The sequence below is a fragment of the Coregonus clupeaformis genome, chromosome 21, assembly GCF_020615455.1.
Source record: "Coregonus clupeaformis isolate EN_2021a chromosome 21, ASM2061545v1, whole genome shotgun sequence".
In the NCBI taxonomy this organism is placed as follows: Eukaryota; Metazoa; Chordata; class Actinopteri; order Salmoniformes; family Salmonidae; genus Coregonus; species Coregonus clupeaformis.
In genome coordinates, this window is record NC_059212.1 from 20,406,255 (window position 1) to 20,427,805 (window position 21,551).

A 21,551-nucleotide genomic window follows, 5' to 3' on the forward strand; every position below is an offset into this window, starting at 1 on the left:
ATAAAACCACACCCGGCTCTTTGCCATGCAGAGCGTGCTCTCTCCCGTTTCCCATCCCGACAAAAAGTGTGGGTCCCAAATAGTTCATTACCCTATATAGTGCTCTATGGGCCCTGGTCAAAAGTAGTGCAATATATAAGGAATAGGGTGCCATTTGGGACATGAAGGGCACAACAGGCCGCGGTTGCCCTTGTCCGCTGATCCTCCTTCAGAACGAGACATGGGGTAGTTGTCTGTCCCGGCGAACGCTTCAATTTCATTCTGAATGGCACACAGCATCCAGCCCGTATGAAATGGAGCCTCTTAATCAAATTGAAAAGCCACAGCGCAGAACTGTAAATGAAGCACTGCAACTCTCTGCCTCTCCTCCTCTAACTCCCCCCCTCCTTCACTCCCCTCTCCAGCCGGCTCCAATCTAATAGAATACCCTCCTTTTGGACTTGGAGCTACTTCACCGCAGTTTTGAATGCACACACAAGCCCTTGAAATTGAAATAGTGCACTGTACAGTCAACCCGTGTGTGTGTGTGTGGGGGGGTTGGGTGTGTGTACGTGTGCATAAGAGTGTGTGCATCACAGGAGGCTGCTGAGGGGAGGATGGCTCATAATAACGGCGGGAACGGAGCGAACGGAATGGCATCTAACACCTGGAAACCATAGGTCTAATGTATTTGATACCATTCCACTGATTCCGCTCCAGCCATTACCACGAGCCCGTCCTCCCCAATTAAGGTGCCACCAACCTCTTGTGGTGTGCATGTATGTGTGTGTATGTGTGTGTGTGTTTGTGTGTGCATGCGTGCATGAAAGCCTCGGCCAAGCATCAGACCAGGCCTGAGACTAACGCAGAAACAGACGGTCTGCAGCCATGGAGAACTAAAGAACCCAACTGAAAAATGGTGGGGAGAGTGCCTGCCTGCGAGCCAGCCTGTACGCCTGCATGCTTGCCTGCCTGTGTGTCTGCCTGTGTTTATTCGGACATGAGGCGCATGTGTGAAGGAGAGCCGACTCACGGAGGGAGAAAACAGAGGGAGACAAGGGGGGAGGGAGAGAGGGGGAGTGAGGAAAAGAGAGAAAGACAGGACAGACCCCTGGGGACGTCCCCAGCCTGCTCCTGTTGAGACAAAGAGCTGTAGGCTATAGCTGCCGGATTGTCACGTTGCACAGACACTGTCATATTTCTGTGACAGGCCAGCAGGCACCAGGGCTGGGCTGTCCAACCCGACCAAGAGCACCAGCCAGGATCTCAGTACGTCTAATTAGTGAAAATGTAATACACCACCACCTATTCAGACTATGCCTGTCTATGTGGCCTTTTCAGCAAATGTTCTAAGGAAAGATCTAAATGTACTTTGATACAGTAAAACTACAACGTTTCAATGTAAACACTGTCACAAATTACTTATAGAATCCTTGCTGTATACTATATAGTATACACAGTAAACAGTATAAACTCACTGTATACTGATATATGTTTAGTCTTTCTAAGGCAGTACAAGAGGTGTTTTCCTCAGTGGAATCAGTATGGGCCGTCCTTGAGAAAAGCCTGTGGTGAACATTACTGCAGTTTGATAACAGGCACAATTACAAGCTTCCTGAAGCAGCATTATCATCCCCCTCTCTTCCTCGGAGATGAAAAAAAAAATGAATTATGGCTTAAACAAGACAAAACCCCCCACGGAGACGACAAGACAGGTATTTTGCCTGTGTTGAATGGTCATTGTTAGGGCTAATAATGCACTAGGCATTCAATAGCATCACAATAGTGCTCTAATTAGGACGCACCAAGGTGTCACAGTAGACACAGAGAATAATACTGTGATCAGAGTGATATAACTAAAGGGTTTGGGACTCTCTTGGGAGAACTATAGGACCTCATTAGTAGCATGTTTTACTTGTTCAATTCCAGACAATTCAGAGAATGAATTGGAATTCTGTTCTTGGTTTCAAAAATTGTCCATAGAGCTCATTGAAATTGTACTAAATTCCAGAATTTGCTAGAATTGATAGTTGACTTGACTCCCTGAACGTGTTCAGTGCGTAAGTCGATTGCAGAATGTAAATGTAAACATAGATAATGGTAGCGCGTACTACCCGCGTATTAGTACATACAGATGTAGGATCTTAATTTGAGCCAGTTTGCTACAGCAAAGAAAATGTGAATTATTATGTGGATTATAATTATTGGACATTTTTGTAAGGGTTGATACATTTTTCGTGAGGGAAAATCAAGTCCAACATTTCTACGTGGAAATTACAAACCTCAAATATACTACAACAGGGTGATCAAATAGAGATTCTTCATCTGTACACTACGACTTTTCTGTAATGCCTTAGACCACTGCTCCACTCAGGAGGCCCCTATACATACATATTTAAAACAACAACAATACAATACAAAGACAATATGAATGGCCGCTCCCATCAGTGGGTGCTCTGATCAGTGGGTGTGCTCGCCCCCACCCGCCCCGAGACGCCAGCAAGGCGAAGCTCCCGCCCCCAGCCCAAAGGGATTTTCCAAGGGGGGAAGGACCAAGCCCCGGCCGACGCCCGGGCGGGTGTGAAAGAGAGCGCACCAGCATACACACTGCTCAATAACAAACACAAAACATACAATAATCACATTCCCACTCTCGCCCCTGATTGGAGGACCTCAAACATTTATACTGTGCATGTATTTATTCCCACACTCATTAATTCCAACCTTCAGACAGCCACAGATCAACCCATCTTTCCCAGTAAGTCATCATTCTACCATTTCCTTCTGAAATACATCCCTCCATTCTACCATGGTGTCTCATTAGGGACTTGAACCTCCCCATCCGCAACATTTATGCAGAAATTGCCCCCAAAATAAAACATTTACCCAAGAGCACAATTATATTTCCTATTGACTGACTGTGGTCATTCAAATCCACCAACAATACAGTTTTCAGGTCCAACTGCGCCCTGCTATGTAAGGGATAAATGCAGATGTTCTGTATATTACCTTGGAAATAATGGGCAACTCAGCAGGATTTTAATGGAATTGTTGAATACCCGTTTCTGATTGGCTAATAGGGCATTCTAGAATGGACATTAAAACCAGATAACGAGACAGTTGGAAAAGATATTGGGACAGTTGGAAAAGATCAAATCAAATCAAATCAAATTGTATTGGTCACATGCGCCGAATACAACAGGTGCAGACATTACAGTGAAATGCTTACTTACAGCCCTTAACCAACAGTGCATTTATTTTAAACAAAAAAAGTAAGAATAAAACAACAACAAAAAAAGTGTTGAGAAAAAAAGAGCAGAAGTAAAATAAAGTGACAGTAGGGAGGCTATATATACAGGGGGGTACCATTGCAGAGTCAATGTGCGGGGGCACCGGCTAGTTGAGGTAGTTGAGGTAATATGTACATGTGGGTAGAGTTAAAGTGACTATGCATAAATACTTAACAGAGTAGCAGCAGCGTAAAAAGGATGGGGTGGGGGGGCAGTGCAAATAGTCCGGGTAGCCATGATTAGCTGTTCAGGAGTCTTATGGCTTGGGGGTAGAAGCTGTTGAGAAGTCTTTTGGACCTAGACTTGGCACTCCGGTACCGCTTGCCGTGCGGTAGCAGAGAGAACAGTCTATGACTAGGGTGGCTGGAGTCTTTGACAATTTTGAGGGCCTTCCTCTGACACCGCCTGGTATAGAAGATACCGGTACACCTTCCATTAATGACACAATAAGCGCCTACACATGCAGACTGTACTTGCTACAAAGTTACAGAAAGCTAAACCAACAACCATACAAACCGAAATTGGATACATTGTAAACACAGGTCCAACGAGGAAAGAACTTAGCTAGCCTTCTAGCTAGCGTTGATTTACTTTTGCAGAGACATCTTTTTTTGGAGCATCTGATCACCTAACGTGGTGAGTGATGAACATTAATTTATCTGGTCCCGGCTACTGTTGTAGGCATGACGCAAGTGGCGCTATGCTGTCAAATACTTCCACATTTCTAGTTTGACCAGCTGTTTTCAGCAACTGATATTTTTGAATTTGGTTGTCATATTGGCAGGTTTACTAGCAACACACTATTTAGCTAGCTTCTAACCTAGTGTTTGATATGCAATGCAATCTCCTTTTAATTAACAGTGTTGAGTGTCCTGATGAGAAGGCAAACTTTTCTAGCTATGTCAGGCAAAATCGGGCATTATCAGCTTATTGTTTTGGATGTATCCAAATGAATGTCAATAGAAAACAGCTACTTTGCTGTTGTTCTGGCTGCAGAGGTCGTGACTGTGTAGACGTAGCTAGTTGGCTAGCTAGCAGGAAGCTCCGCCTCGTCCCGCTGCGTCGTCCATTATTTCCAAAGTAATGTACAGAAAGCCGGCATTTATCCCTTACATAACAACCATTCCTGGACCTGACACCAAAAAGCCACCGATGGACAGTACCAAAAGAGATGCTCTATTGATTCTGTTTCCGCGTGGCAGAGTCTGCACAGGGCTGACTGTTCAATGGCAGATAAACTGGCCATACATCTGTTGCACCCATGAGTGAAGGCCGCTACACACACAAACTACACAAACGCAGCAATGGAGCGTTGTTTTCCACGTAGTTCTACTTACTTTAGTGTGGCAAACATTTTTGAACGGACCGTATATGATGCCCAATCGCTCTGCTTACGTAGGACCCTTGAGAATGCTGTACCAATTCAACTGATATGTGGTAGTAGTGTTCCAACAATTAAATGTGTATAGGGGACAGATTGGAGTGGCAGCAAGTCTCAAACCTTTAATGGTTGAGTATTTGCCAAGTCCTTGGTCTGTTTTGCCCTGTAGTCACTGCAAGTTTGGAAGCCTTTGTTAAGGTCTCTAGAAGTGGAAGTGCTTCATATATATTTGGTATATATCCTGTACTGTATATGGGTCATTCTACAGAAGTGGGGCAAATTGGGGTTGAGAAAAAACCTTTTTTCCCCCTATTTTTCCCAAACTTTCAGCACATGTCTTCCAACATATGTCAGGTAGACATCAATACTACTCACACACTTTGTTTGTATTGCATATTTGAAATATTTAACTGAATTCCTTACCACCCCACAAAATGTGTCACTACCGAAGCATAGTGAAAAAAGTAGAAATAAAGGTTGAACCATGCACAGTAGTAATCATTTTGATTAACCTTCTATTACAGATTCATTTTAGAAATGTTATTTGCTTACCAAATTAACTAAATAGTAAAAACATTTTTTACCTAATTTTCCAAACCTTTCAATTGAATTTAGAGAAATATAATCTCTATTGTTCTCTGTAAAATGTTCAATGTTGATTGTATAAATCTGAAACTATGTCACGACTTCAGCCGAGGCTGCCTCCCCTCCTTGTTCGGGCAGGCTTCGGCGTTCGTCGTCACCAGCTTACTAACCACTGCCGCCCCAATCATCATCACAATTGTCTCGTCTTGTCAATCACACACACCTGGTTCCTATCCCCTAATTAGTCTGTGTATAAGTGTTCCCTCTGCCCCCTTGTCCTTGTGGGTGATTGTTCATTGTGAGAGTATGTAGCTCGTGGAGCGACTCATAACATTGGGTTTGCCAGGGTAGATTTTCCCCCTGTGCCTATGTATTATTGGATTCCGTTACAGTGCAATTGCCAGGGATGTTTGTTTCCCCTGTGCCTGTTTCGTTGATCGCTATTCGAGTGCATTTGTTTGTCAACAAAGGAATAAACTCTGTATTCTGTGATTACCCTCCTGCGCCTGACTCCTTTCACCACACTCATCACAAACTTGTTGATTGATTGAATTACTTATACATCGAATTCATTATGTTGTTAGATGTTTATCACTTTACCTATCTTTTTTTGGCAAAATAAAATGCATTTCGGTGTCAAGTGTCAATCATAGAGATAAATGGACTGTAGATGGGTATAACTCATTTGAGTATAGACATTGGGGCTTCCACTATTTAAAAGTAGTCAACTGGGTGGGGATTCCTATGGGTTGGGAGTGATTAGCCAACTATCATAGAGCATTGTCTTCTTCAAATTGGGTAAGCCACAGACTAAGGTAATATCCAGGAGCCAAGACCAAGATTTATATCAGGACATTGGTCCCAAGATCCAGACACAGTGAGTTGAGACCATGACAAGTTAAAGACCGAATTTATGTGGTCTTGAGTGGTCTCAAGACCAAGACCACTAGATCAAGAATCCATGGGCCCTTTCTTCAATTGTAAGAAACACGAGTAAACTCGAGAACAGTAGAGTACAGTAGAGCAGAGCACAGCACAATACAGTACAGTAAAGTAGAGCAGTGGTTCCCAACCGGCACACATTTCCTAATCTTGATAATTTTTTTCAACACTCACTTATAAACGTGACCTGTGGAATGCACATGGAGTTTCGACTTGGGTGCACCAGTGCCATTCAGATAATAAATTGAATGGCACATGGTGAGGCTACATTTGTATCGTTGTTTCAAGTCCAGTACGCTTAGGCTGTTGTTAAATTTGTATCATTTGAGGGGCGCGCATCACGAGCAAGTAATTTGTATAATTTTACTTAGACTGTAAGAACCATTAGCACAGGCAAGTCTGATTAGGCTTAGCTATACCACAGCCTCTGCCATAGAAACAAACGGAGCATGGCTTTGTGTCCGTCGTTGCACCTTTACAATGCAGAAAACTGCTCAAACCGTTCAAAACTATAGACCTATTTTACCGGAGCTAGCGCAGGTTTGCGGGGTGCTCTTAAAGGGGTACATACATTTGTCATCATGAGTAAGGAACTATGCAAACTATGAAAATAGTTCAAATAAAGCCTATTTAATCTATTTTTAAAATGGTCACAGAAAATAGATGATTTGCAGTATGGATCAGATGAGTTGGAGGTCATTACCATTAAATAAAATAATAGGGAAATTGTAGGTGTGCCGCAAGAAATGTTTATCCTATCAAGGTGTGCCACGGTTCAATAAAGGTTGGGAACCACTACAGTAGAGTACAGTACAGTACAGTACAGTACAGTAGAGTACAGTAGAGTAGAGTACAGTACAGTACAGTACAGTAAAGCACAGTACAGTAGAGCACAGTACAGTAGAGTACAGTACAGTATAGTAAAGCACAGTACAGTAGAGCACAGTACAGTAGAGTAGAGTACAGTACAGTAAAGTAAAGCACAGTACAGTAGAGCACAGTACAGTAGAGTACAGTACAGTACAGTAAAGCACAGTACAGTAGAGCACAGTACAGTAGAGTACAGTACAGTACAGTACAGTAAAGCACAGTACAGTAGAGCACAGTACAGTAGAGTACAGTACAGTACAGTATAGTAAAGCACAGTACAGTAGAGCACAGTACAGTAGAGTACAGTACAGTAGAGTAAAGTACAGTACAGTATAGTAAAGCACAGTACAGTAGAGCACAGTACAGTAGAGTACAGTACAGTATAGTAAAGCACAGTACAGTAGAGCACAGTACAGTAGAGTACAGTACAGTACAGTATAGCATATTATAGACGTCTAGGTTTTGTCAAAATAGATGTCAATGTTTGGCCTCTTGGAGGGTTGGAGCTGGCTATGCATCTCAACACACATTTTTTCCTGAAGTGTGCACTTGTCCACTATCCACATGGTGGTCCTCTGTAGCTCAGTTGGTAGAGCATGACGCATGCAATTTTAAAATGGTAATAGCCTCAATTGCGCTGCCCATGCTGTCACAGTCGCCATAATGGCACAGATACAAAGATGTATCTATGTATCTCTATGGTGTTTATTGTTTCAGTTGTGAATGTTTCGGTTTGGTCAATTATTTTGGACTTTAAAGAAGTTAACATATGACTGGCTATCTTTCATTTGGACAGATGTACATCCCAGCAAACATATATTTTAGTTCCAAAACCGTACTTTGTATATTTCCTGATATATTAGCTGTTCGGTAGTGACACTAATTAAAAATACATGAAGATTTACCAACTTGCTCATTCATTTCCCCAAAAAAATTTGCAGACAGACTACTCACCATGTGGCCATAGTGGAGAGGGGTGCAATCCCATCACCTGGTTATATTTGTAGGGGTGTGGCTTAAGGCACGTTCATTATACAGTCTTTCATGTGTGTGTTTCAGTAGTGACATTACATTTATATTTTAGTAACTTAGCAGATGCTCTTATCAAGAGCGACTTACAGGAGCAATTAGGGTTAAGTGCCTTGCTCAAGGGCACATCGACAGATTTTTTTACTAGTCAGCTCGACATCAAAAGGTGGGAAAGCATTTTTTAGAGAAAGATGCAACTGCAAATGGGGACAAAGATCGTACCTTTTGGAGAAATGTCCTCTCGTCTGATGAAACAAAAATATAACTGTTTGGCCATAATGACCATCGTTATGTTTGGAGGAAAAAGGGGGCTGCTTGCAAGACGAAGAACACCATCCCAACCGTGAATCACGGAGGTGTCAGCATCATGCTGTGGGGGTGCTTTGCTGCAGGAGGGACTGGTGCACATCACAAAATAGATGGCATCATGAGGAAGGAAAATTAAGTGGATATATTGAAGCAACATCTCAAGACATCAGTCAGGAAGTTAAAGCTTGGTCGCAAATGGGTCTTCCAAATGAACAATGACCCCAAGCATACTTCCAAAGTTGTGGCAAAATGGCTTAAGGACAACAAAGTCAAGGTATTGGAGTGGCCATCACAAAGCCCTGACCTCAATCCTATAGAAAATTTGTGGGCAGAACTGAAAAAGCGTGTGCGAGCAAGGAGGCCTACAAACCTGACTCAGTTACACCAGCTCTGTCAGGAGGAATGATGAAAGAAATAAAAGCTGAAATAAATCATTATCTCTACTATTATTCGGACATTTCACATTCTTAAAATAAAGTGGTGATCCTAACTGACCTAAGACAGGGAATTTTTACTAGGATTATATGTCAGGAATTGTGAAAAACAGAGTTTAAATGTATTTGGCTAAGGTATGTGTAAACTTCCGACTTCAACTGTAGGTGTAGCAACAATGCCTTTGTACTGTATTCATTTAACAATATGTTTGTTATTGCCTCGGATCGAATTAGAACATAACATGATGTAAAAAAAAATGTCCTAAATTTAGAGACTTAACTGTTTAAAAAAATAGTTTTTTGGGGGTAGGACTGCAATTTGCACCACTTCTGTAGAATCATCCATTTACAGTGGGTATCATAAGTATTCATCCCCCTTGGATTTCCTCACATTTTATTGTGTTACAAAGTGGGATTAAAATTGACTTAATTGTCATTTTTTGTCAACGATTTACACCAAATATTCTGTAATGTCAGAGATTAATGAAAAATAAAACACTAATATACCTTAATAAGAAAAGTATTCACCCCCCTGAGTCAATACATGTTAGAAACACCTTGCCCATTATTCTTTTCAAAATTCTTCAAGCTCTGTCAAGGTGTTGGGGATCATGGCTAGACAGCAATTTTCAAGTCATGCCATATATTTTCAAGCAGATTTAAATCAGAAATGTGACTTGGCCACTCAGGAACATGCACTGTGTTCTTGGTGAGCAACTCCAGTGTAGATTTGGCCTTGTGTTGTACGTTAATGTCCTGCTGATAGGTGAATTCCTCTCCCAGTGTCTGGTGTAAAGCAGACTGAAGCAGGTTTTCCTCTAGGATTTTGTCTGTGATTAGCTCCATCCCGTTTCTTTTTATCCTGAAAATCTACTCAATCTTTTGCCGATGTAAAGCATACCCAGGGATGACAGAAGGGCATAAGTATAAGCATCTGCCTCTGGTTCCAAAGGGCCAGCTGCATGTTCGAATCCAGCAATAGAAAGGTGTTTTATATATATTTTTTAAGCCTATTCCAAACCTTAACCCTTACCTTAACCATTCAGAGTTAATGCCTAACCTTAAGAATTCAGAGTTAATGCCTAAACTTAACCTTAAACACTTGAACGTTTGGAACAACTGCGACATTTGACGTTTGAGAAACATGAATGAAGATCTAATTCTGACGCGAGACTGTGAGAGCTAGTTGATACACACAGATAGACAGACACATGCACGCTGACAGTCTTTCCCTGTGTGTCCCTCTGTTTCGCGGTATGACTCATCCCACCTCCACACACACATTTCAGAATACACACATTCAGGGAAGGCACACACATGCTTGTGCAGGCACACACGCGCGCACACGCATGCACACACACACACAAACACATACAGTGGGGGGAAAAAGTATTTAGTCAGCCACCAATTGTGCAAGTTCTCCCACTTAAAAAGATGAGAGAGGCCTGTAATTTTCATCATAGGTACACGTCAACTATGACAGACAAATTGAGGAAAAATAATCCAGAAAATCACATTGTAGGATTTTTAATGAATTTATTTGCAAATTATGGTGGAAAATAAGTATTTGGTCACCTACAAACAAGCAATATTTCTGGCTCTCACAGACCTGTAACTTCTTCTTTAAGAGGCTCCTCTGTCCTCCACTCGTTACCTGTATTAATGGCACCTGTTTGAACTTGTTATCAGTATAAAAGACACCTGTCCACAACCTCAAACAGTCACACTCCAAACTCCACTATGGCCAAGACCAATGAGCTGTCAAAGGACACCAGAAACAAAATTGTAGACCTGCACCAGGCTGGGAAGACTGAATCTGCAATAGGTAAGCAGCTTGGTTTGAAGAAATCAACTGTGGGAGCAATTATTAGGAAATGGAAGACATACAAGACCACTGATAATCTCCCTCGATCTGGGGCTCCACGCAAGATCTCACCCCGTGGGGTCAAAATGATCACAAGAACGGTGAGCAAAAATCCCAGAACCACACGGGGGGACCTAGTGAATGACCTGCAGAGAGCTGGGACCAAAGTAACAAAGCCTATCATCAGTAACACACTACGCCGCCAGGGACTCAAATCCTGCAGTGCCAGACATGTCCCCCTGCTTAAGCCAGTACATGTCCAGGCCCGTCTGAAGTTTGCTAGAGTGCATTTGGATGATCCAGAAGAGGATTGGGAGAATGTCATATGGTCAGATGAAACCAAAATAGAACTTTTTGGTAAAAACTCAACTCGTCGTGTTTGGAGGACAAAGAATGCTGAGTTGCATCCAAAGAACACCATACCTACTGTGAAGCATGGGGGTGGAAACATCATGCTTTGGGGCTGTTTTTCTGCAAAGGGACCAGGACGACTGATCCGTGTAAAGGAAAGAATGAATGGGGCCATGTATCGTGAGATTTTGAGTGAAAACCTCCTTCCATCAGCAAGGGCATTGAAGATAAAATGTGGCTGGGTCTTTCAGCATGACAATGATCCCAAACACACCGCCCGGCAACGAAGGAGTGGCTTCGTAAGAAGCATTTCAAGGTCCTGGAGTGGCTTAGCCAGTCTCCAGATCTCAACCCCATAGAAAATCTTTGGAGGGAGTTGAAAGTCCGTGTTGCCCAGCGACAGCCCCAAAACATCACTGCTCTAGAGGATATCTGCATGGAGGAATGGGCCAAAATACCAGCAACAGTGTGTGAAAACCTTGTGAAGACTTACAGAAAACGTTTGACCTGTGTCATTGCCAACAAATGGTATATAACAAAGTATTGAGAAACTTTTGTTATTGACCAAATACTTATTTTCCACCATAATTTGCAAATAAATTCATTAAAAATCCTACAATGTGATTTTCTTGATTTTTTTTCTCAATTTGTCTGTCATAGTTGACGTCTACCTATGATGAAAATTACAGGCCTCTGTCATCTTTTTAAGTGGGAGAACTTGCACAATTGGTGGCTGACTAAATACTTTTTTTCCCCACTGTACTTCATACCAGGCCCCTCTGCTTTCAAACATACAAACACTTGCCGACCCAGTAAACTACATCATCCTATTATGTAGCCCTCATGACTATTTGACATCATAGGGCCAAACAGTCATAAATTCTACTCTGAGATTATTACAACAGGCAATATCCTTCATTGGTGCAATCACACAACTTTGTCTCACGGCGCTGAATTTACTGTCTCGGAATGCAATGGCAATGCATAACAATCCAACTTCAGTGTTCATTTTGAATGATGTAAGTCATTTTGAAACGAGCCTCCACTAAATTCCGACAAAGGCTGTTTCTTTCTCTCCCAAGGCAGAAACATCAATAGCAGGGAGAGTGCAGCACAACCTATAGTATAGGATGGATCAATACCATAACAAACTCAGTAAAGATTGACTCGAGAACTCGGTGGATACGTCCAGCCTTAGATTTATGATATGAGGAGGACAAGACAACAGAGTTTCAGCTTGGCAAGGGAGAGAGAAAGAAAGAGAGAGGGAGAGAGTTTTCCATGGTTCTGAGAAGAGAGAAAAGTATCATGGAAACTCTCCATTTCAAAGAGCAATGCATTAACATGGAGATAAGACCCAGGTTGTACTTAGCGTTTCACATCTGTTTTGTGGTAGGCTTTACCTTAAAGGGATACTTCGGGATTTTGGCAATGAGGTCCTTTATCTACTTCCCCAGAGTCAGATGAACTCGTGGATACCATTTTTATTTCTCTGCATCCAGTTTGAAGGAAGTTGCTAACTAGCGATAGTGTATTGCGTTAATGCTAGTTAGCATTATCTCACAAAACTACCTTTTACTTTCTTCATACTGGAAGCAGAGACATACAAATGGTATCCACAAGTTCACCTGACTCTCCCGATGTATCCCTTTAATGCCTTATTCCTTCACATAACATTTGTTTGAACTTTTTCACCTTCTTTGTTCAATATTCTTGGGAAAAAGACAGCTGCAAACCTTTTTCCATGTGCAACTGCAATCACCTCCATTGTGCATCTGGACCCTACTCAGACAACGGCTGCTATACCTCAGAGTTCAGAAGGACAATTACAGAAACACACAAGTTGAAACAAGATATCTGTCCTCCAGGCCTATTCTAAGAGAAAGCCCTTACCATATGTCACGTAACATGGCTCTGACTCCGGCAGCACCCTTTCCCAGTAGAAACTAATTGAATTTCCTTATCTGCTTTATAACCTCTTTTTCTGCTAAATGAAACAGAAGCCATTTGGAATAGCAGCACATTTGTATTTACCCGCCCACCCCCCGCCCAGACACTTACAGTCAGTTCACTAACATACTGTACTACTCGCTCAACCCGCTGTTGTTTTGAGGTTGTTGTAAGGTTGGGAGGCCCACGTATAATACACGCGGCTATCCCTATATGCTCAATAAGATTCTCCCCATGTCCGGCTATTAAGTCCAACATGATAAAAGTTCTGGGAATTGTGGTCACAGCCCCCAGCTACAGTTTACTTCTATGGTGTGTTTTTAATCCCCTCAGGGTCCTTTAGTGGAGAGAGAGAGAGAGAGAGAGAGAGAGAGAGAGAGAGAGAGAGAGAGAGAGAGAGAGAGAGAGAGAGAGAGAGAGAGAGAGAGAGAGAGAGAGAGAGAGAGAGAGAGAGAGAGAGAGATTACAAAATGGACTCCCCCGGAACTGGCCATGAAAGGGTTTTAAAAAATAAGCTGGTGCGGTGACAACAGGAGCTGGGATGGAGTCCGTGAAGGGGTTAACAATCAGATGGCCGTAATGGAGGGAGTCCATTAAGGGGTTAACAATCAGACGGCCCTAATGAAGGGCTGTGCAGCTGTATGTACCACAGAGCCGCAGGATGAAACCACGAGGGCTTTCACTGTAGAAACACAGTGGGGGGGGGGGGTTCCGTATTCTTCTTATCTATACTTGTTTTAGTGTCGCACAACACAACAAGGCCTTAGAGATGGAAAGGTCTATAGCCACACTGACTGTTCACAATAATAACATATCAAACCACATAGCAACCACATAGCGATGAACATCATCATTGTTGTGTGTGTTCACAACAACATATCACACTACATAGCTATGAATGAGTGTTTGTTTGTGTGTGTGTGTGTTCACAATAAAAACAACATATTAAACCATCATGAGAAATAATGTCGAACATCCCTCCTTTTTGTGAAAACATGAACAGAGATGGAGGTTGTCGTTAGGACTCAGAGGGGAGAATCTTCCCAGAGACAAATTAAATGCATCACAATATCATTGTGAAGAAAATTGGTGTTTCAACAGACAGTAGGTCTCTATGCCCTTTACGCTTTTAAGGGAAAATCGTGGCATGCAGAGGACAATGGTATACTAACACTCTTCCTCCCACTCACAAGTACACACTCTCTCTCTGTATTTGTCTTTCTCTATCTCGCATGCACACACACACACACACACTCATGCACACACACGGACACAAACACACACAATATCCAGTGAGAGATCTCCTTAACAGATACTGTTGGGCACTATTGCAGTGAGAAAGCACATACTTTACTGCAATGCTTCAGACTGTTGATGCTGAGACTGTTGATCAACTGAGTCCCATTCAAATGATGTGCAAATAAGGACAACAATTTAAACACTATGCAAACGATGATTCACCTACCGGTACTCAGTACAATGGCATGTACTGTACATTTGTTCTATGATGGCTACACAAATACATGTATGTAAATATTATTTTCATGATGAATAATTCTCTTTTGCTTTCTATAAATTCAAATAAATGCCACACAACATCCAATCTGTATTATAACTAAGTCCATAGGTCTATGGCAGAACCGGCTAATACATATTTCAGTGTGAAAGTGTTCAAATATGCCACAGAGACTGGACACCCTCCTACTATCACACATCTCTATGGAAAAGTTACACATTCATATTAGTGTTCTTTGTAAACAGTGGTTCAAGACAGTTACCAAGCATGAGAAGTCCTCTTTCTGCTCGATGGCGCCTTTATTCATCTGCCCAAGGGTTTTTCGTGAGGTTTACATAAACAGTGTTATGTTTGATGCGGGAGAGAATTAAGTGGTGCAGTATCTCCGGTCAAATCCAAACCTTAGGGCACCAGGACCTTAGCCGGGGTTAAGACTTCAAACCAAATGGGTAAAATACAGTGAGTGCCAGGGTAACCGCACAATGGAAAAAAGCTACAGTACACATGCACTAACTGGGTTAAATGTAATTCACAGTGGTGAGAGATGCTTTCAGACATGCATATTGTAGTGCAGTCAGGGAACCATGAGTTGATTTAGTGTAAGATGTACAGTATCCTATCTCTGCTGTAAAGGCTATCTCATTCATTCTCACAGTGTATTACATACAGTAGAGTGAATTGCAATTTGCTGTAATATGAACTAAAATAGTGTTACAATAATTTTTCAGTAACACCTGCCAACTGGTACAGTTCCACTATGGTGTCAAAAATGCTGAGCATGATATTCTAGCAGGTGTAATGAAACACATCACACTGATTACACAAGTATGGGAAAAAAAAGTTTTTAAAAATGTATGCACTCACTAACTGTAAGTCGCTCTGGATAAGAGCGTCTACTAAATGACTAAAATCTAAATGTAATTAGGCCTACAATTGGAGCACATCACAAGTCTGTCCCGACTCGATATTATGATGAATGATCGATATCAAATTACAGTGACATTATTCATACTCTCCAGGTTCCTGTCCTCTGATCATGCTTTAACACAGGACGTAGGCAAGATCAATAACATAATTAGCCACCAAGCATATGCATGGCTGTGATACATTATATGGCTGACATAACTTGGCTATGATCGCACATAAATTACCATATAAAGGAACCTGGGTCATTTATTGCGCGAAGCGCTATGTGGACAGAGTGAAAGCCCCCCAAAATGATGGTAGGTTACAACATGCATTAAAACGGGAAAGCAGCAGACGTCAAATACAGGCGACAAATTGCACTTGGGCGACCGGAGCAAAAACATCTGGCATATAGAGAGATGGCGGTCTACGGCAGCACTGCTCTGGCTATTTTTTCCCTTCATCTTTGTATCTTACTAGATTGCACGCAATTCAATATACCTCTCCTTGTGGGAAATCACTCAGATGAAACGCAAGAGAGTCATGTGAACTGTGCAAGTGGAAAGGATAGGAAGCCATCACCTATTAGAAGAACCGTAGCAGCTGTCCAGTGTGTGTGTGTGTGTGTGTGTGTGTGTGTGTGTGTGTGTGTGTGTGTATAATGTATGTAAAACCTTGGAGGGCATTTTTTCCCTTCATTATCTGTACGTAGGCAATGCCTTAGAGAGGCCCAGCTATACAATGTCAGGTTTTCCTCACCATAGCAACAAACATGGAATCTATTTCAGTTACCAAGCGTGGAGTAGCGGCACTTAAATGCAGACTCCCCCATCCCCCCCAATTCAATGTGAACGTGTTATCAGAGATCGGGACATTCACTCCCAGCATACAGGATATGGCCGGGTTCCACCCCAGTTAATGAATGAGGGTGACATTTGTTCATCGGTGTGTGTTTACTTGCAAGGTGTTGGCTGCCCTGGGCCTGAGGACGGGAAGGTAGCCAGTGGAAAGATGCACGACACTGCACGCCTAATCGAGCTAAAACAAAGGGCCTTGTACAAGAGGCCTGGTGATAACCGATAGAGTTAAATCAACAAATACGATTCTTCTGGCAACGAATGGAGCCTTAAGAGCACCGCTAATCATAACAAAATAGGGAATCTGTCGACATTCCAGGCTCTCGGCTCACACAATAGCAATTACCTAAGTCTAATCGCATACCCAAAATAAATGCAGCATTAATAGTGATAGCCTTGATAAGACTACTCTTACAAAACAACTAGTCTTGATGAGCCTCTGTTACTTTGGAAAAGAACACATTAATTAAAAAACGTTCTCTAAAAACCGAGCAAAAAAGCAAAAGCCAACGAAGGTGCAAACACAGCAGCACAGCCTCAATATAAATCCAAGCATTATGTCATATGGCATCAGGTTGGTGGCAGTGGCATGGTGATATATACCGTATTGACCTCTTATAGCTCATATAGGGTGATTATGACCGTGTACCACTCCAGTTTGGCACGAGCAGTGCAAAGGCTTTCCTGTAATAGTGTAATAGCTTTCCCCTTCGTCTCTCCATCCATCCTGCTGATGACACACGCGACCCCATCTTCCCTTTAGAGGTATATAGGCTGGCAACATGAGCCAGTCTGAAGCTGGAGCCACTCACTTGTCCAAGGGGACACCTCTATACCATTAAGTGGCAAGAATGAAAGAGTACTTACACTAGGCTCATAATGGGACTAGCAAATTACCTTTGAAAGCACCAATGTTATTGAGGCTAGACACAATCTCACAGTGCCATCAATACGGAGCAGCTATTGAGTTTCGGGGTATGTTGCAGGATACTGTAATTGTATACACTTTATCAGTCTTGCGCTGTCTCAATTGTTTTGTTTAAGGGATTTCAAACATGGGAACCAGCCTCATTAAGGGCAAGTCAATAAGATAGATCCAGAAAGCTGTGAGTGTATCCGAAAACATGCAGTAGTTGTTCACGTGTCTGATAGACTAGACAAGCATTTAATACGTATAATATAGGCAATTCAAGTATTGTTATAATCATTTTTGTTATGGTTATTTTATGATGAGCCAGGGTGCATGCATAATATGGAAATTCATATAGTTTAATGTAACAGCAATTCAAGAGGTATATATTTTTTGAAGGATTTAGTGGCAGAGATTACATAAAAATGTATATGACTTACTATATGACAATCTCTGATATATATATATATATATATATATATATATATATATATATATATATATATATATATATATATATATATATATATATATATTATTTTAAATTAACTGTTAGGCTACATGTCCATTATGTCATGGGTTGGCTTTTGCACAGTATTTGCATCCAAACCGTTCATTAGTTTGTACATTGCAGTACAAAGGATCCAATGAAAAACTGGACAATGGTAAGGTGCTTCAACACAAAACGTTTTGTCATAACTGTGGCACTATGCCAAAACGTGTAACAGGAGAGAGAAGCCTACTGTGAAGATTCAACAGACAGTTATCTCTGGCTGCGAGAGAACACATTTAAATTTTTCAACGCGCAAAAAGACTCGCTGTTCCTGGAACATGGAACAGGTGTGTGTGAGAGAGAGAGAGAGAGAGAGAGAGAGAGAGAGAGAGAGAGAGAGAGAGAGAGAGAGAGAGATACTAGGAAAGAGGAGGTGAGTGTGAGAAAGATATAGCGCGTTCGTGCGTGTGTGCGTGGGGGGTGTCATAGGTTACATTAGTGTTTTTTGAAGAAGCAGTCGCACAATTACATAGACCCTTACGAACGTTACCTGTGAAACAATGTGCACTAACACATACCTATCCATCGATTCAAATAACCCACATACAACGCTGTTAGGCCTATATCAAAGACTCATGTGACAGGCGTGGCCATGGAATGGAAACCTTATACAGCCAATTTACAGGTTACAGGTTTATCAGACCCTCATTATTTGTATCAATGGTGCATGAGCAAATTTGAAATGTACCTGATGATGATCGATGAGTATCCTCTCTTCTCCCTTATGCGGGCTCTCGGGCCACAGGTGATAGCTGGAGCCGTAGTTAGGGCTGCTCTTGCTGCTAGTGCCAGTCGCAGACGCAGACGACCCGTACGGCTGCGTTGGTGGGTTTACACGGGAGTCGCGGCAATGGTGCTGCGGCTGGCTGGGGTGCTGTGGCTGGTTGACTTGGTTCGTCCTCCCCGGCTTATTGCGGTCTTGGTCACAGTGCTGCGGACGCCCCAGTGCGTCTTGCTGCTGCTGATGCTGTTGCAGCAGTGGTGCCTGGTTATTCCGACATAGCTCTCCTGAACCGTTGGCGCAGTAGTTGATAGGCAAGCTGCTCCCCACTAGTAGCTGTTGTTGAGCTCGCAATTGTGGGAGTTGCTGTAGCTGTTGCAGGCCCTGAGTCTGGGACTCGAATGCTCGCCGGTTAGCCTCGATTGACTCACATACATGTATAGTGCGCCCTTTCTGCGAGTTTGCTCGGGTTGCTTCAGGGGAGGGGTCCCTGTCCCTGTGTTGGAGTCTGCTGTGCTGCTGCTGTTGCTGCAACAACTGCTTCTGGTCTCGGTGCCCTCCTCCTCCTCCTCCTCCTCCCCGGCAGCGTTCCACGATGCTCGCCTGTTGGTATTTGGCACTGCTTTGGAAATGATCCCCGTGATTAGATTCCTGCAAAAACAGCAGAGAGGACGACGGCGGCAAAGATGGGGAGGGCTGCGGCGGGTGAGCGAGGGGCTGGCGCTGGTGAGAAAGGCTCGCCTCCTCGGAAAAACTGCAGTGGCAGCTCTGAAAAACAGGCTGCTCCGACTGCGGCTGGGAGCCGGCTGCGGCCCAACGGTTCTGCTGCAGGTGTGCTGGCTGCCCGGCGGGTTCACAGACCCGGTGTGAAGGTCGCTGGGCGATGTTGTAGCTTGTCAGAGGCGGGGGCTCGCCGTGCTGCGGCTGACAGGCATGGATACCTCTCCGAGAGGGCTTGCTCAGACAAGGCAGTTGGTGGTGGTTCAGGTAGTGCAAGGTGGTAGTCGAACGCTCTCTGAAAGACGGAGGAGGGGGCGGCAGACTGAAAACTGGAGCGACTGGGTTTGGGTCTTGGCTCTGCACGCTGCCTCGCTCTTCGTCGGGGATTTGGTGCTGATAGACAGCTCCCGCGTATCGATGCCTCATCCCCTTAATAGCCGCGTCTTACTGTGGATGCTCCGTTGCCTTGTATAGCTCCGACACCCGTTCATTGCGATCAGTCCCAGCAGAATAGAGCCGACTCGTCTCATTGGTAGGTTTGACCAGGACCTGCCTTAAAACGTCACCGTAAGGCCAAAACACCGCCTTCGTTAGAAAATTAGTAGCCACATATGCACACATGTTAGTGGATAGAGCCTCAACGACAACAATGCGCGCAATTGATTTAGTTGATGCGATTACCAAATAGGGATGAGTGTTAAGATCCTTTGCAGGCTTGATCTATATGGCCAATCATTTATAAATGCATTGGATCTTGACTATCGAATATCCACTGTTGCCACAACCACCATGCATATCATCAGACCACTTTTCCTCCAACTGAATCTGCTTTTGCTGTCTACCCTGAGAGCTATACCATAACTAGGCTTAGCCTACTCGGTTGTGTCACTACGAGAGTCTATAGGTCTATAATACGAGGTTCTATATAGCCTACCGCTACGTCCAACCATTCAACATAAGCATGAAATGAAATGCCTAGTTAAAAAGTAATTTAATAACAATTAGACACGTCAAAAGACTTTACATACTTGGTCCATATAGTCCATTCGAGAAAATTGTTTTTAATAATCGTCAAAAACCCTCCTATCTTATCGTTGAGACTTGCAGGTCAGTGTTTAATATTTAATGATGAGTAGACATGGTTTTGGATTACCAGGTAGAACAATTCGGCATGATATCATGCACAGCCTGCATAGTTGAGCACAACAAAATGTGTAACCATAAGAGGTGCTCAAAAGGCCTATCCTATATAAAACACTGTAGCTGCTGTCGTATTGCGTTACACACAAAGCATAATGATATAAAAGCATTTTGTTGTCTGGCAACATGGTAGGATTTGTTGTGTATGCCATTATGACACAACCTGCTGATAGATCCGAGGGAGGGAAAGAGCGAGGGCGTGAGCAAGGGAGAGAGGAAGGGCAAAGAGAGGGGGAGCGCTGTCAATGGTTCTGAAAGACAAAATAGCGCCAACTAACTTAAGGGTTGAACCCCAAAATGACATGTGAATGATGATATGTGTTTACGACAAAAAAGGAAGTTGGTAGAGGTTCACTATCTATTTCTTAGGGGAAAAAACACTTTTAAAAAAAAACTGATAATAGCCTATAGGCCTAACTTTTCATAAAACTCAAAAATGACATTTTTACAGTTTGTGTAAAAGCTGGAGAGAGTGGGTGGGCAAGAGAGGGGAAGCCAACTATTTTTCATCACACAATAGGAGTACTTCTTAATAAGTAATACTTTCCAAAGCTGGCTCAGCCATTTGGTGTTTTGATGGGCCTCAGACTGCAGATGTAGACTCTTTCCTCAATAGTTGGGGGAAAGGCTTGGGTACACTCTGTTTTATAGCTCCTGTGAAATACTGAAGGAATTCGGAGTAGCCCTGGCCAGCGGCACATTAGAAACCTGATAATTTTCATTAAGTAATTGGTCGTTGTGACCTGTGTGGGTTCCTTGGCAAGATGGAGTTTCATTTGCTCGTTTGGGAAGCAATGTTACTGCTGCCATATAAATAATTAAATCAAACTTTACAACTCCTACAAAAACACAAACGTCCACGAACACGAGCGTGAACACACACAAGCACAAGAGTGCGCATTCCAAAACACACACACACACACACACACACACACACACACACACACACACACACACACACACACACACACTCACTCACAGACACTCCACTCCTCCCACCCTCTCTCTCTAGCAAAAAAAGATTGGCATGCCTATTTAATTCCTCTTGGATTTAGCCCACATACCGGTACCCATCCTTTTTAGCTTGACCATTTGCATTAGGAAGCATGGTGTGTGTCTAGCCTTGGTGACATCCAGTAAGAAATACTGCGGAAGCTCAGTGACACATAAATGGTAGTGTAGAG

General features: G+C 42.9%; 1 protein-coding gene across 3 annotated transcripts in view; it reads right to left on the minus strand.

Moving 5' to 3' along the window:
- The window catches only part of LOC121535047 (small conductance calcium-activated potassium channel protein 2-like), a 55,485-nt gene extending 35,831 nt beyond the window's left edge, over positions 1-19,654 (minus strand). For all 3 annotated transcript variants that reach the window (XM_041841733.2, XM_041841734.2, XM_041841732.2), the window contains exon 1: positions 18,415-19,654. In XM_041841733.2, the coding sequence (XP_041697667.1) occupies positions 18,415-19,593 (1,179 nt within the window). In that variant the 5' untranslated portion in view covers positions 19,594-19,654. The remainder of the gene's footprint in view (positions 1-18,414) is intronic.
- Positions 19,655-21,551: the final 1,897 nt, after the last annotated feature.